Source organism: Camarhynchus parvulus, chromosome 2 (assembly GCF_901933205.1).
Source record: "Camarhynchus parvulus chromosome 2, STF_HiC, whole genome shotgun sequence".
NCBI classification, from domain to species: domain Eukaryota; kingdom Metazoa; phylum Chordata; class Aves; order Passeriformes; family Thraupidae; genus Camarhynchus; species Camarhynchus parvulus.
This window is the reverse complement of record NC_044572.1, coordinates 34,986,616-35,003,114: the sequence shown is the minus strand read 5'-3', so window position 1 is coordinate 35,003,114 and position 16,499 is coordinate 34,986,616. Positions and strand designations below refer to the sequence as shown.

General features: G+C 40.4%; 1 protein-coding gene across 2 annotated transcripts in view; it reads right to left on the bottom strand.

Annotated features, from left to right (window-relative positions):
* The window catches only part of CHN2 (chimerin 2), a 158,765-nt gene that overhangs the window by 54,933 nt on the left and 87,333 nt on the right, over positions 1-16,499 (bottom strand). For both annotated transcript variants that reach the window (XM_030944150.1, XM_030944151.1), the window contains exons 4-6: positions 14,752-14,783; positions 11,570-11,683; positions 9,649-9,934 (exon numbers count right to left, since the gene is read on the bottom strand). In XM_030944150.1, coding sequence (XP_030800010.1) covers positions 9,649-9,934; positions 11,570-11,683; positions 14,752-14,783 — 432 coding nt within the window. The remainder of the gene's footprint in view (positions 1-9,648; positions 9,935-11,569; positions 11,684-14,751; positions 14,784-16,499) is intronic.

Genomic DNA, 16,499 nt, shown 5'->3' with positions numbered 1-16,499 from the left:
ATGGAACCAGCAGAAAATCAGGGAAAGATGCTTTCAAAATGTAACATCTTCAAAAGCAGAAGACAATTTCTCTTGAAGACATGGCAATCTCCTCCTTTGTCACCTCTATCTCCTGCTCAATAGTTACACACCTGGCTTAAATGCAAACAACCCTCCCCAAAGAAGAGCTACTGCCTCTATGTGGCTTGGCTCCTTTCTATGCACTTAAAAACCACCAAATTCTCCTCTTAAAATCCTAATGAGGTTCTCTCGATGCTTCTGTCATGGATGCTCATTATGATCCTAGGGATTAAATTCCTGTACTGAGTGACATCATAGTTCAAACTGTCCTGAGTTTTTGGTAATATCTTGTTTGCACTTTTTCCAGATCAATAAAAATCTTAAATCAAACTCCTGTTCCTGCAGTACTTCATCAGCCACTTTCCCCCAGCTCATCAAGTTGCTGTTTATCTCTATTCTTTGCTTGAAATTCCTCTACCTATTTTCGGTCCGTGTAACCATGTTTGTGAGCCAACCAAATTTGAATTAATGTCAAGAGTGCAGTTTCATGAGAGATTGTACTACTTTACTAAAAATCCAATTATTCTGCATCTGCTGCATTCTTTTCACTCGGTACTTTTGTAAATCTATCAAAAAGGCAATCAAGTCTAACTGGCAGCATTCCTTCTTTACAACCATGCTGACGACTATGTGCAGTCCCACTGATCTCCAGGGCTGGGAATGCATTAAAAGGAAGAGCCCACTGTTACCATTTGTACTTGTCACTCCACAGCGTCCTCTTTTCCAAATACGAGCAGTTTCATAACTGGTTCCTGAACTTTGGAGTCCAACCTCAGCTGAGAGCAGTCAACAGCACTGTGGCCACTACCAGCTGTCCTCCTGCCCAGGCTGCTGCCTTCCCCTGCCTGGCAGAGCCATCAAGCTCTGTTAACTGAGATTGTGCCCAACTTTCTGCTGCTGACCCAGCCTAAAGGTGACCAGGTGACCTGCACCTGGATTCCCAATATCCCAGCTGCAGGATGTGGATGCAGGCTGCTAACCTGTGTCTCTGTGGCGAGAGACCAGATGAAAAAGCCTTGGACACCAGGATTGTGGCTGCAGTTAGTGCCTCACTAGTGCAGTGGGAATTCTGAACTGAAGGCTGAATGTCCCCTTGTCCCAGTGGGAGGAATCAAATAACTGGTCCTACTTTAGTACGTTGTCTTCATCTAGCCAAGATGAATCAGAGCCTAGATAATATATTTTCAGACACAGAAAACCACAGAGAAATAGGACTAGAAGGTACTGTGAGATGTTTTTCTCCTGCCTGCCTCAGGTACCCATGCTATCTGTGCCATTTCTGCCAGATGTTTTCTAATATGTTTCTATGCCTTCTGATGAAGGAGATTTTGTCACCCCCTCAGGCACTCTAGCCCAGCATTTCATTATTCTTTCTTTTCTCCCTTAATAGCTAACCTGCAATGCTTATCACTGTATTTCAGTGCTATCATTTCTTGTCATATTCAGCATGAACACAGAGGACAGGTTATTTTTTTCCTCATAATTAGCCAAGCCAATGTATGACCTAGACACACACATCACTTAAAATACTTATTTTCTAATCAAAATATAAAGGAAAATTACTACTCACAACTTAAATACTCTCTTTTTAACACTAATTCTGAGTCCTCCACTAGCAGAAATTAATCTCTTTCTTATATTTAAGAAGTTGAACACTTGTCTTCCAATATCAAAACATGCCAGTTTAAAGGTGCTTGTAAAATTTTAGTGCTTATTCCTACAATATAATTAAGTATAGATTTTTATTTAAAAAATGTCTTTTCATTTTCCAGTGGCTAGACAAATGTTTATGCTGAAGGCTCCATCCCAATCCCTGCAGAAGTTTGTTTATATTAATTGAATGCTATCAAACTGTGTAAAGAGTATAAAAGCCAAGATAATATATCCTCATGTAAGCTTTTATTTTTAGCACATCAAATTAAGCATGGTTTTTATGCAACAAACATTTAGCTTTAGTAGAATTATTAATAAGATCATAAGAGGAACATACCCAAGAGAAAAGGATTGATTTATGAATTTGATAGAGCCTACCTGCAGATAGACAGAACTGTACTTGAAGAGACAAGTGGCGTTTGCCTTAGGAGTACTATAAGCACTTCTGATATATTGAATAATTTTTAGTACTAAACTGAAATTCTTATCTGAGAAAACTTCCACCTAGTTGTGACGTTCACATTGTTTCCATTTGGGTGTCTTTCTAAAACACTGGATTGGAAAACACCATGATGGTATCAAACTGGATATTTACCTTTGCTCCATATGCTTAGCAATGCCCTGACCTGCTCCAAGACTCAGTGAAATCCTTGGGGGTCTTCCCCTTAATTCAGCAGCATATGGATTGGATTATACCCATTGCACTATTTTATTTGTGTAAATCAGAATTGTCTCCAACTTACAAGTTCTCTTCAGGCATAATCATATCTCTTATTTTGCTCGAGGCAAAAGTCATGAATTCTAAGCTGACAGTAATAATATAAACCAAGAACCTGGAGAGATGTTGACAGTTCAGAGAAGCAATGTAAGCAAATACTTTGCTATGGAACCTCTCTGTCTCTCAATTTCCTCAATTTACAGTACTGTTATAATTGATAAGAATTATTCCTTTCAGAAATCCTTCTTTAATCAGGCTAAATAGTTAGGAGTGCCAAAGTCAACTACAAAGCACTGTCCATTTTCCTAAATATAGACAGCCAGAGGGAAAGAATTGAAACAGACATTTCCCTCAATTTTACTTTGGTAGTTTTCTTATTTTTATTTCTTATATAGTGTCTATTTTATATTTATGATGTACTAAATAAACAAAAAGCTGCAGACACACAGCTGGAAAATACAAAAGAATGCCAACACTGAAGGGCAAAAGAAAATTATCAGCTGAATATATTTTTGGTATGATGCTGTTTGTCATTTGAAATAAAAAATTATTAAAATATGCATGCTGGTAGACCTCCTGTATTGATATAAACTCCTCCTTGCTGTGCTATAATACCAAAGAGTATTCTGGATGGAATCACTCCTGAATTGCTAACAGTTATTTAAAGAGAGTCAGCTGTGTAGTGTAGTTAAGTACTCATGTCAAGGCACGCTACAATTAAGTACGTACGTGTGGTAACCTGTGTGTAGAATGCTGCTCTTGCAGGACAAGCCTGAGTGACTGATGAAAGGAATTCATTACTCCCAAAGTCATTTTGATGTATTAGTTTGTTGCTCCTAGCAGCAAAAATGCCACACACCTTTTATCACTGCATGTATTACTTAAGCCTGCAGATAAAGGCCACCTTTGTGTACAGGATTTATGTTGCTTTTTATCAGTGTGGTGTCTGAGCATCTTCTGGGAAAAATCAGTTCTGCCAGGGAGAAGTCCCTTGTGAATTCTGTGGCCATGCATACAGGAGTGTGACTGTAACCACTAATAAAAGACAATGGTGGGCTGTTAACATCCATGTAGAACTGAGCATTTTAATTTTTTTTCTCACCAAGCACGCTGCAAAAATAAAGGAGCTGAAGGCAATGTAAAATACACCACATCAAATTATCAGTGCCTTTCCAGCCCAGAGCCTGCAGGAACAGATGCCTCTGCTCACTACCTTCTTAACCCCAGGATCTGCTGCTGGGGCAGCACAGTACCCTGCAGCCCTCCTGTGGAAGGAAATGCTCAACATCTGGATAGACATCCCAGCAGAGAATTAAACACTGTCTAGAAACCTGTAATAGGATCATTAGAGGTTTAGAGGAGCTGCAGAATGGGAAGAATAATGAATAAATGAAAGACTGAAAAGATTTCTTTATTGTTGGCTAATAGCAGTACCTGTAGAAAATTCAATAAAGAGACAAAAATGGAGTTGTAAGATGAGGCTAAAAAACCTTGAGAAAGGGACGTGGTGTGAATAACAATTGAAAAGTGTCAAATACCTACAAAAATTGAACCAAATCATAGGTTGTCTTAAAATTGACTGCCTCTTGTACAATTTTGATGTAAGAAAAACAGCATTGCCCTTAAAAATTTAGTTCCATAACCAGATTACATCTCCAGTTAAGGGATGTTAGAAAATAGTCCTTCCGGGAAGTCTTGCATTTTCTTCTATGGGAAACTGTGTGTGAGCAGCATGACTAATGAGGACAGTAATATCAACTTCTAGCAAAGTTATTCTTCCTTTTCTGTCACCTTTGCCTTAATAGGAATAGTTTTCTTATCTGTCTATTACTTCTGTGGTATTTTCTGCTACGGAAATCTACAGCCTCCCAGACTTCATAGTATGCTAATCATTTCAGCTCTTTAGTTCTAGCTGCAATATTAACTGTGGGCTCTGTCATTTGCACTTCAATGTCTAGTGATGAGTTCCACCAAAACAGATACAGAGAGCTTGCCATGTCAAACAGCAACACAGAGTTTTCTGCACTGTCCTGCTGTTCAGTGCGAACAGCTCACTCTTGGTTTAGCTCAAACTCTGCCCTGCTCTGTACAGACCATCACTGCTAAATGCCTCATGCTGCTTCTGGCATGTACTTGGAGCCAGAGAGAGAACAAGCACTGCAGCCCAGGCTGCAAGCAAACTCATATTTCATGTACAACCGGTATGTTTGAACCGACTGAGCCAGATCCAACCAGGAGAGAAGTTGATGGGAGCTTTGCCAGGACCCAAGTAAGCAGAGACCTGGCACTGGAAAAAGCCTTCCTCAATCTTTACTGTGCTTACAACAGTTTGTCCTCTTTCAGATAGATTAAGATCATTCTTTTTGCAAACACTTTAAGCTCGAATGCTGCCAAGGGTTTTCTTTAACTCCAGCCTGCTCTTCCCATCAGACCAGCACAGCAAAGAAATAAGTTGTGGGGCACAGCCTTTGTCTGACACAGGGCAGCATGTCACAGCATCCAGGTCTCACCCAGGCATGGGGTGGTTGCAGTAGTGCACAGGGCAGGTCACAGGAATGGGATTGGAACTGCAAGAGCAGGGAACCAGTAAGCTGTCCCAGTTGCTCGTCCATCAGCAACTGGGACAGCTTTTACCTTATCAGAGCATTCATGAAACTACAGCTTGTATTTACTTCCCACGTTTCAACTCTTCAAATGTATTTTCCAAATTACACTTGCTGAGGTAGGATTAGAAAGGGGTATTATTTTCTCCCTATTTTCTGTCTGTGGCACAAAGACTGCTGACTCAGTAAGGGCAGCATTTGCAGGAAAATGCAATAGAAATAAATGTTTCAGAACTACGTATTTTACTGACAGATTACTGCAATTTTTTTCACTCCTATATGTGAAGATTAATTGCTTGCAGCAGGTTACACTTCTCCTACATTCACCATTAACTTGAACTACTGGTAATTAATTACAGGCTGCACCAGCACCAGGTACTTATCTGCCCTACATTCCCGGTATGTGTTCATTTGCCCCAAGTACAGCATTCCATAAGCAGAGCAAACATCAAGCAGGTGATCACAAGTTTCCCAAGCTTAAATCACAACTCTAAACAGACAACATGTGATCATCAAAATTTCCTGGCATAAAATACTCTATCCAAAATCCTTGTTGAACCTGGATCCTGTTAAAACGACAACTGCCTACCCTGCTAAGAAAGAATCTGCAGCATGCTGTTCCCCCACAACACTTCATTCCTAAAAATCATTGCAGTTCCTTTCAGATTAAAGATCTGTTACACTATTCAGGCTAAAATTTGGAATTTGTGTCTACAAATCAAGCACCTCTTCAAAATCAGACAGGAATAACTTTTGGATGAAACACCAGCATTAAGTATCTTAGAACATAAATGTTTTCTTAGGCCTGATATAAAAAAAATGTTGGATAAAAAAAAGCACGAACAACAACAGCTTAATCCAGCCCAATTATCACATCCTCTTCTGGAATGGGCATGACTCCACTAATTACAACCTCAAAGAAATTATCATTATGGGAACAGACAAGTACCCCAGGCAGTACCAAGGCATCTCATCTGAGTGCTGGCTTCTCCTGCCAGCCTGTGTGTTGGTGGCCCCCCTCTGCTGACCCACCCCACGGAAGTGGTGGCACTGGAGTGACACTGAATAACCCCTGCTGTCATCCTGGGAGGTGACAGAACAGACAGACTCCCTGGACGGTGTTAACAAACCCACGGAGGAGATGAATGCCTTCAGCAGCACTTTCACACTCTGGAATTCGTTTCAGTATGAAACAAAATCACGCCTGTAAAGAGCCTAATTTCTTAGAAGAGTACTGGTGCTTAACCTTGGAGCACTGAATTCTCATCCTCCTCTTGAGAAATAATGGAAGTTTCTGTCCTGCATGTATGGCTTCTCCCCATCATTTCTGGATCATTCAAAACACTCTAGGCAGCATTTTCAAATAAAACAGCTCAATAATCTTATTTTTTAATATTTTTTCTGTTCAGCTGGCCAGAGGAAAAAAACCATGAATGATTTTTCGCACAATCAGCAAAAAATTTACTTTGCAGAAATACTGAATATTCGTTATCTTATTTCTAGGGTTCTGAAACTTACTGGAGTTACTGAAGTGGGTGAAGGTTGTGATTTGTGGGCAAATCATGGCCTTTGTTTAAAATGCTGTACAAGACATATCAGCCTCAAGCAAAACATCTGATGGAACTCTCACTGAACTACCACTTTCCCATAATATTCTTCTATTTTAGAGGACTTCTAAAGTTTATATAAAAACAAACATGAAATTCTTTTTATCCTGTTTTATCCCCATTTGTTACTACTGACAATGGCTTGATAATCCACCAGTTTATCCCAAAGCCCAGTCCATACTTTATCTGAGGCTACTGTGAGTAAGAAAATGGAAGATGACCAATGAGTCTCCACTACCAAACCTCTCATGACTTCCCCCAGGAGCATTTGAATCAAAAGCAGCCATGGTAGGCTTCATCATACAGACTTTTGTGAGCTTTTTTTTTTAGTTGCTAATATTTTAGTTGATGTGATCCTTTTTTTCCCCACGGATTTGCATGAGATGATGGAAAACTACTGCTACTGATCATCCTAGGGAGTCCTAATCATCAGCATCAAGGCTTCAGCTGCTATACCAGGTCTTCAGCCTGAGCAGATCCCCTTGTCTATTTAGCCCCACTCCTCTTATAGCTGTGATTGCTCCTACTCCTCCTGGCAAGTAAAATATGTTAGAAACAGCTGCTATTCCTCCTTCTGCTTTTCCCCTCTGTGGGAGGAAGGCAGAGAGGGTTGCCAACAGTGTAGTTGCTTAGCTGAAGCCAGCTATTTTTACATGACAGCTCAGCCACAGAGCCCAGCCTTGCAGGCTGCTCCTGCCTGCACATACAGAAATCTAGATGAGCACAAGTCCTTGTAGGCCAAGGATCTTCCTTTCATATTAGAACTACCTCAGAGACAAATAATCCTCTAAACACTTAAATTTCATTCAGCAGCAATACAAAAGAGGACCTAACACAATCATTAATGAGGTCCAGAGGTGTGTTTTCACTATTGCCAGTGCATTACATCAGCTCCAAACATTTTTAAGCACAGGTACTTGGAACTAAGAATGCAGTACTCCTCTCACATTAAGCCAATAGAATAGTTTTTTGAGCTGTTATCAGGAAAGGGTCTTGTGCTGCGTTTCTATTCATATGAAGTGGTTAAGGTAGAAGACGTGGTAGAAAATTCACTTATTTTTTCTCCTGGCTGAGTCAGTTTTAATCTGGAGTTGTTTGCCAGTGTCACCTATTGTGTAGCTGCACAAAACCATACATCAGTAAAAAGGTAGTGGTGAAGGAGAGAGGCCAGGGGTCCCTTCAGCAATGGTTTCCCTTCTGTTGGTCTAAAAGGGTTTTTGCAATGCCTGCTTAAAGCTGCCCAACCTGAAGGATGGCATCCAACCTCAAGCACAACAGAAAACATAATCTGTTATGAAATATTTAGTACTAGAGCAAACCCCTCTGAAGCCTTTGGGAGCACTTTGAGAATAACAGAAGTCTTGCTCCTCAACTGCAAAAACTGTAAGTAAAACTAAACACAATTTTGAAACTGTGTTTTTCCTTGTACAGGTCAAATTCTTCTGATTTCCTAGAGAATGCAGCATGGTTTTCAATCTCCCTGATTGCTTTATTACACTACATGCATGCAATAATATTTACAATCATCCCAGTAATGACCCAGTTCCAGACCACCCTCTGGACCCTTCCCTTACTTACACAGAAACACCTACACCAAAAAATCTGTCACAGTGCACTGTGTCTACTTCTAATTGTGCCTCAAATAAAGTAAAAATTTCCTTTTATATGCCTGTCACAGCATTCAAAATCACCCAGTGTCCAATCACAGGAATCAACTGAACGAGCACTGGATGTCTCAATGGCATCTACTCCTCTTGGGTATTACAACACCATTCAACTGAACGAAAAACTGCCATCACCAGTGGATTTATTTTGAAATAGAACATGAATGGAGGACTTGTTGTTGTGCCCTTCCCCAAAGGCCTTCCCTGTATCAGTATGCCTTCCCTAAAAAATGCCATTGTCAATGGAATTGATTTGTTATAGAGGATGAATAGGTTTACGTGTCAGGTCAGTTACTCAAGCAATTATTATTACTGAGAAATCCAAACCAGTAAATAATCAGCCAATGCAGATATGTGAACCCAACAGATGATCCTGCAGAAATGCCCTAGAGACACGAGGATACATATAAAAAGGCTGATCTCCTTCATACTCTCCATGACTGTATGACAGGAAATCCACTCACTGCTTTCCAAAGAAAAACTGGCTCTAGTTCCCAACTAGCTGGCCAGCACACTGAACACAAAATCAAGTCACTCTGCAGAAGTATGCTTAACAAATGTCAGTAAGTCAATTCAGCTCAAGGACCAGACTCAAAAACAAAGTTTTGTTTGACAGCTCTTGCTGCCATACCACCTGGGAAATGAAAATATCCACATGTCACTCCTTACAAGGCTGTTTCTCATATGTAAAATAATTTCTAATTTTAAATCTTCAGATGGCTGCTAACTGCACAAAATTCTCAGTTTATCATCATGTAAGTCCTAGTCCATACAACGTTTTGGGATACGAACGCAAAAGAGAAGGAGATCAAGCAAAGCCCACTTCAAATGAGAAGAGTGAGAAGAAATGGAGGCAAACAGGCAACATCCCAATTTCAGATCCATGAGAAGGAAAGAAAACACACAGTATCCCAATTTGAGACCCATCCACCAAGGCTTGTCAGAGAAGAGGAGCTTTGAACCATGTACAGAAAGATACAAACTTGAGCTCTGGTGAAGGGTCAGTGGGAACCGGATTCATAACCCTGCTGTGGAAAATGCTTGAGTATCTACATGGACAAATATAACCTGTGACCAATTGAGATGCAGCTCCTAAGGTAAATGGTATACACCTATAAATTTACACGGTGAAAATATTTACATTTGGTACTTATGAGAAAGGTTTTATCATAAGCTCCAGTCAAACATTAGTTGGGGCCCAAGGCCATATTAACTTTGCAGTGGGATAGCAATACTTATTAAAGTACGGTAAAATAGAAACAGGTCCTCTGACAAAACCTTTTCTTCTCAGGTTTCATAGAAAGACTGGTATTAATTACAAAAATTTTAAACTGAATACTTACCTTTTCAACTGGAGTATTTTCTTCACTCGTTACACTTGCTTTTCTTGATTCATTTTTTGTTCTGCTCAGCCTCCGGGACACTTTTTCTCTAAGCAAAGTGGCATATCCAATGTGCTCATATATGGGGTTTGTTGTCATTTTGGAAATATACTCAGAAGCCTTTGTTTCTATGTACAATGTTATCAAGCCATCTGTAACCAGATCATGGATTGATTCAAATCTCTTCTCCCCAACAAAGTGCTTCCCATCGTAGAACAACCTGTAGTTTAAGGTCTGATTACCAAATCTGCAAACACCAGAAAATAACAGAGGGAGAGAAGAAAGAAAGAGAGAATTCAGTGAAGGCTCTTCCATCATGAAGCATTTTTGAGATGCAGAAAGCAGGTGCTTAACCACATATGGGCATATTTACAGTAAACGAAGAGATGGACATCTACCAAGTAATCAAAATCCTAAGGGTCGGAATCAGGCTCTGTCAGGAAACCAGGGAGACCAAGCTCCTAATTCAGGGCCCTATTAAATATTCAAAGTTATGTGGGAAAACACTAGCCCTACTTACAGCAGGCGTAACCTATTGGGATTTTTTAAGTGTTTTAATAATCCAGGTGCTGTAGTAGCACATTCAGTTTATGACACTGAGGCTGGAACGCCATAATTGATTAAAGCATTCAAAGATACACTATTGAGTTAAATGGTCCTTACATTGCATTAAAACTGCATGTCTGCAAATTTTGTTGGGACTTCAAATCACAAGGTTTAAGCCTTTTATGTTTCACCCAGATTTTTCATATAAAATCTCAATTTATAATTAAATTCAGTTTTGATTCTACAAAAATCCAGATGGAGTTAGAAAACATGTTGTTTCATCAAAACAATAGGCATTTTGCCATAATTCTTATCTTTTATTATTTTTTATTCTTCATTTTGACATCTTCTCCAAAACCCTAAAAAACCATGTTTGTTCTTTTTCAGCTGACACAAATTGGTTTTAATTTACACCACTTTTTAGTTGTCATGACTCACCAGCTTTTCCAGCTTTACCATCTGCACATCAATACAAATTCTAAGCATGATTTCAGCACTGTATCACAGCTACTTGGGCTAACTCCTCAAAGGATTTTTCTTTCTATCTTTCTAGCAGAAGGGTAAAAATGCAGACTTGTAGTTTGTGTATATCTCACAGGAATAATAATGTTATAAAAATTGCAAAATATTGTCAAGGAGTTTGTTTCATCTAACTGAATATCTTGTTCTCTTGTTTCTCTTGCAAATACACAGTGTCTTTAAGACCTGAGTGGGCAGGTTTTGAATGACCCAGCTGAGCCAGGAAAGGCATCTGTAAGGGGCAGTGAGTTTGGAGCTTGGGCTCCCCCTGCATTTTTAGTTCAGTTGAATAGCAGACTCCTACTTCGAGCAGCAGCAATGTATTCCTACAAAATACCTGAGTCCCTACTGGGGAAGAAAACTGCCAGTTTTCAGCTTCTGGATGTCACGATTTTCCAGCTTTATTTGGGGTTATTATCACAGATAGCTGTTGATGTTTGTACACAACACTGAGCTCCAAGGACAACTTGGCTGTGTCCTCTACTGGGATGCATTCCTATTCTGTATTCACTCACATCTTTTATAGAGTCTTGAAGGAGAAGATCCATCTTTACAAAACTTAACTCTAGGTAAAAAAAAAATTAAAAAAAAATCTGAAAATGGGCACTGCTTTTGAAAAAGGACTTCCTAGGCAGGTCCTGAAAGAGAGACTGGGTTGCTGCAGTACCGTGATGGTCAAACTGCTGAGAAGAGGGTGTAAAAGCACTCTAGTGTCACACAGTGTATTAGGTAATGGTGGAGACAGACTTCACTCAAAAGGGACCAATATAATCCCCTCCATTAAGCACACTTAAACCTCTATTAAACCAGCATTTACCTGAGAGCAAGGGTGTAGCAGCCGGGTTGCCGCTGGCTTTCTCTAAGAATATATGCTCCTTCTACACCAGCAAGTATTTCATCTGCTTGCTCCCGAGAAATGATCCCGTGAAACCTGAGGGGAGATATTGCAGTGACTTACAGAATAATCCAACCAGAAAAACACCCTTCTCCATCCCAGAAAACATCTGAAAATTCCAGCACTCTCAAGCACCGTGGTCTAAGCCATCAGGGTAGCATCCAAGGAGCAGGATGGTCACCTGGCCTGGACAAGTTCAGCACAGACACAAAAATTACACTGGAAATTCTCTTTCAGCCAGGATAAATTCAGCTGCATCCAAAGGTTATTTTCCATAAATGCCCAGTCTTTTCACAACTTTTCTCTTTTACCAGTCTATGCCCCTCCTCCTTGTTTCCTTTCTAGTGGCCTTACAACAGAATTGAAAACTAGGCAAAAAGGCGTTTTAAAAACATTTGAATTATTGCATTTTAATATGTAGTTATTTAAAGGTAGGTATTTATGTACATAAATATTTAAGTATAATTAAAATCATAGGTCTTCTGATAATCAATTTGCTTCATTTTAATATTATATTGCTTCCTCAAGTTGTAAGGAAAACAGAGACAAAAATGGAAACAATTATTCAAAATTCTATTCTGCATATATTAAAGTAGAAGAAGGTATGGAGAAGTCTTGAGAAAAACATTGTTTTCTTCATGTCAAGGAGCTCCTCATTCAGTGCTGGAAAAAAGCAATACTTCTCTGATTCTTTTGTCATTGCTATTTTAAGAAAGAAAGAGGGCCTAGGATGCACAATTAACCTTATGAAAACCAATATTTAGCAGTGATCTCTCCATAAGTACAAATTCAGTCTTGACAGCAGTTTGAGTCTTAACTCCTACACACATTTTGCTAGCTGATAAGTCTCTGAGGGTCTCTTCAGAGGTTTTGAAAGTTTCTATTTTTGCTGCTGTCTAAAAAAAGGCACTAAAATGTACTGGCCTTCAGCATTTTCTCTTTTCTGACAATACATATGAAGTGGCACATTCCTAACACTGCCTCTGGCTTGGCAGTGAAAGAGAAGAAAAACACGTTGGATGTAAATGCAAATGTTCCGCTCTCTTTACATTGTCTTTTCACAATTAATATATGTTGAAAATATTAGGTTTAGATGACCTTTCCAGTGTGACTTTATGTTAAAGGTAATGGGAATTGATTAATCTTTTCTCTCTGTACAGGTGGGAGAAAACATCCTCTAAATGATATAACTGAAACATGATTTTAACCAGTAAACTCAGGGCAATTCATAATTTTAAAAAATAATAAGCACAAGGTATTCCCCACAAAATACAGCAGACATTAGGTTAGATATTAGGACAAAATATCTGTGATCAATTTAAGAAATCACTTGGATGTGATGCTTGGGACACCTGTGAAATTTCTTTAACCATGAGTGGTAAGCACTGGGTAATCTGGGCTTTCTTATGGATATTTTTAGTACATTTTTATAAGAGCATGAAAAGAGCTTGTATGTGGTACAAGATCCCCTGAACTAATGCCTGCTTCTGACAGCAGCTGACAAGAAATGCTTACAGAAAGGGTGCAGGAAGCAGTGACATATTTCTTTCACTTCTCATCCCTGCCTATCCATCACTGCTTTAGACACAATTGTATCTGATCACTTGTGACCTTACCCTTCACATATTCGAGAATCTCACTTGTAAACCCTTTTAGATCTCGGTGCTTTTGGCCTCTGCAGCTGCCTCTGGCAGTGAACTTGAAAAAGGTACTGTGCATGTCCCCTTCTTGGGCACCACTGAGGTGACATCCCGTGGCAGGAGCTGCATCCCTTCACTCCACCACTGCTGCTCCTGACAGCACCTTTCTCTTCTCCCACAACCTTACAGACAAGGATGGAGGAGTAAAGGGTAGAGAGGGACCAGAAATACGTGCACTACCTGAAATGCAGCCACATCACAGGTTTATACAGTAATGTAATGATGGCTTTTTCAGTTTCTTTCCCTAGAAATTGCTGTTTCTCTTTCCAAGTACTTCTGAGTACTGAGTCAGCTGCTTTTATAGGACTACCTCAGTGCTTCTGAAATCTCCTTTCAGAATGATAATAACTAGGGTGATCTTGCCTGGGCAGGTTAACCAAGATGACATCTTATAGTTCCTGTCAGCCCTGCTGCCCCACAAACCCAGGCACGTTCCTGGATAAGAGGCTGCAGCAATGGTTTTACAAGTCCTGCTGTAGGAAGTGTGATGTGTAACTCAAGTAGCAGCTGTCTTCAGCTCTGTTGTACTCCAGTGGCTAGATCTGAATTCCTCATTGGCAAAGGTAATATTTAAAAAATGAAACTTCAGTAATTAGGGGCAAAACTACTGGTTCTTGAGGTTTCTGGTGGTAGAGAAGGATCATTAAACATATATGGTGTGTCTGGGACAGAATAAAAAATAGAACATGGGATCTAAGTAATTCAGCTAGTGATAAGGGCTGGGGTCTCAGCATATCACTCCAGTAAGGCCAAATGCCAAGGCTGGGTGGCTGCTGCAGTGGCTGTGCCTTTCCCCTTCACCTGCCTAGATCTCCATGCTAATGCACAACACAACCCCTTCCTAGTTATTTATTGGCAAAAAGACTGCTGAGCCCAAAGGAATTATAATCTGGTGGTTTGGTATTTTTCTTCAAAGAAAAATACTGCTCTTCTTTGGGTATTTTGGACCTTGTAACTTAAGCAGGGAGAACAGCAGCTACACAAGCAGCAGTATACACATACTTCCACAACTCAGTAGGGTGGTGAAAGCATAGGAACATACACAAAAAGCCAGTGAGAGAGACAAGCTGCTTCTCCCCTTCCCAGGCCAGTGCAGAACCACTAGCAGGTTCAAACAACTACTAAAATCAAAGGAAGGAATAACCTAGACAACATTTTTTGCTCAAAACTCTCCTGAGAGAAGTAAAATAAACATGCAGGCTCACACAACAGCATAATCCAAGGATTGTGACCAGCAGCAATGGACTGTAACACAGCTATATTATTAGGCTTTCACTGTATTATGCTCCCAGTTAAAGGTAAAATAAAATATATTATTAGACCTCCATTGTGCCTTTTTTTTTAATTCTAGTGTAACGACTTTTGGATACACCCAACAGACAATTAAAAGATAAAAACACTTACTCTCTTCCATAATACTTTGGTCTGTTCTCCACCTAAATTTTGAAAGAAAGAAAAAAAGTATTAAAAACACAATTAAATAAACTACATAAAAATAAATTACTCTTGATTAATAAGGAGGACTACTGCACCCATCTAAGCTACAATATTCTGCAGACTCCAAACTGTGACTGGAACACAACTACACAGAACACAAAAATGAAAACAGAAGAGGCGGTTTTATGGAGATATTTCTGGAAGGGAAAACATGTATCAGTGGTCAAAAAATAGAACTACACAGAATTGTATGAAATCTGACCAAATATAAAAAAATATTTTACTGCAGTTTTGCCAATCTAGTATTTATAATGTAGTTTTGTTATATACCCTTTGTATACATTTGTATAGCCATTATTTATATTACATATGCAAAATGTATATATACCATATAAAATATAGACATGTATATACATTTTTTGCCTTTATATGGCAACTGACCCAAAACAAAATGTTTAAAATCCTTGGAAAAACCAGGGTTTTATGTATTTAGACCTAGTCCTAAATTCTGTGAAGTCTCAAGCTTTTGTGGGCCTGACCCAAAGTACACTGGAAGTGGCCAGGAAGACTGCCAATCATTTCAGAGATCTTTGAACCACATCTCAGGGATGCCACGTTGCCACCCAGGAGCTCTGGGCAGGTGTGGCACGGCGAGTCCAGTGCTGCTCCTCGTGCCATTCCCTATGCCGCTCCTGGTGCCATTCCCGGTGCCATTCCTAGTGCCGCTCCTGGTGCCATTCCCAGTGCCATTCCCAGTGCCATTCCCGGTGCCATTCCTGGTGCCACTCCTGGTGCTGCTCCTGGTGCCAGTTCCCGGCGCCACTCCTGCTGCCATTCCTGGTGCTGCTCCTGGCGCCGCTCCTGGTGCCATTCCCAGTGCCATTCCCGGTGCCATTCCCGGTGCCGCTCCTGGTGCCATTCCCGGTGCCGCTCCTGGTGCCATTCCCGATGCCATTCCCAGGGCGGCCGGCAGGGGGCGCCGCCGGCCCAGCCTTGGCGCGGGGCCGCTCCCGGGGCGCCCCAATTAACGCGGCCCGGCCAGGGGTCATTAACGCCTGGGCATCATTAACGCACCGCACCCGCGTGTCTGCAGGGAGAGCCGCTCCCTCGCCAGCCACAGTGCGTACCAATAGTGCCATCTCGCCGGGCTGCAGCTTCAGGCTGTGCTTTCATCAGGAAGAGAGACAGAACTTCCTCTAAGATACACATAAAGTGTCCAAATTATTGAAGAAGATTATGTGAGCTCTGTATATCTCCATGAAGATGGAGAATCGGTGGAATTACTGCTTCACATATGCTAACATGTGTATGACAAATTGTGGTTTCAAGACTGTTCCATTCTTTAGCATAAAACCCATTTAGTGATTTTCCCTCAATTTTTCTGACTGGAAACAAGTGCTCTTGTGCATGTTCTCATGAATTCTTATTATTTTGCTCATAAAAACTTTAAATTGGCAAAGGTTTTCTTTTTATTTTTTTTTTTTTCTGAATAGCAAATGCATAACTGTCACATTTTTGATTCTACACGCCAAGCACTGAAGAGAAGCAGCTGACTTTCTACCCTGCAGTCACTAGGGCTACAACACAGCACAAGATGAACAAAAGTCTGTACAAGATAATGAGAATCTTCAATGGAAGCCCTATGGGAGTTCAATCAAGTCCTTACTGTGCTTCTTCCCCAGCTCGGCACTTCTTTTCTAGCACGCCATTAACAA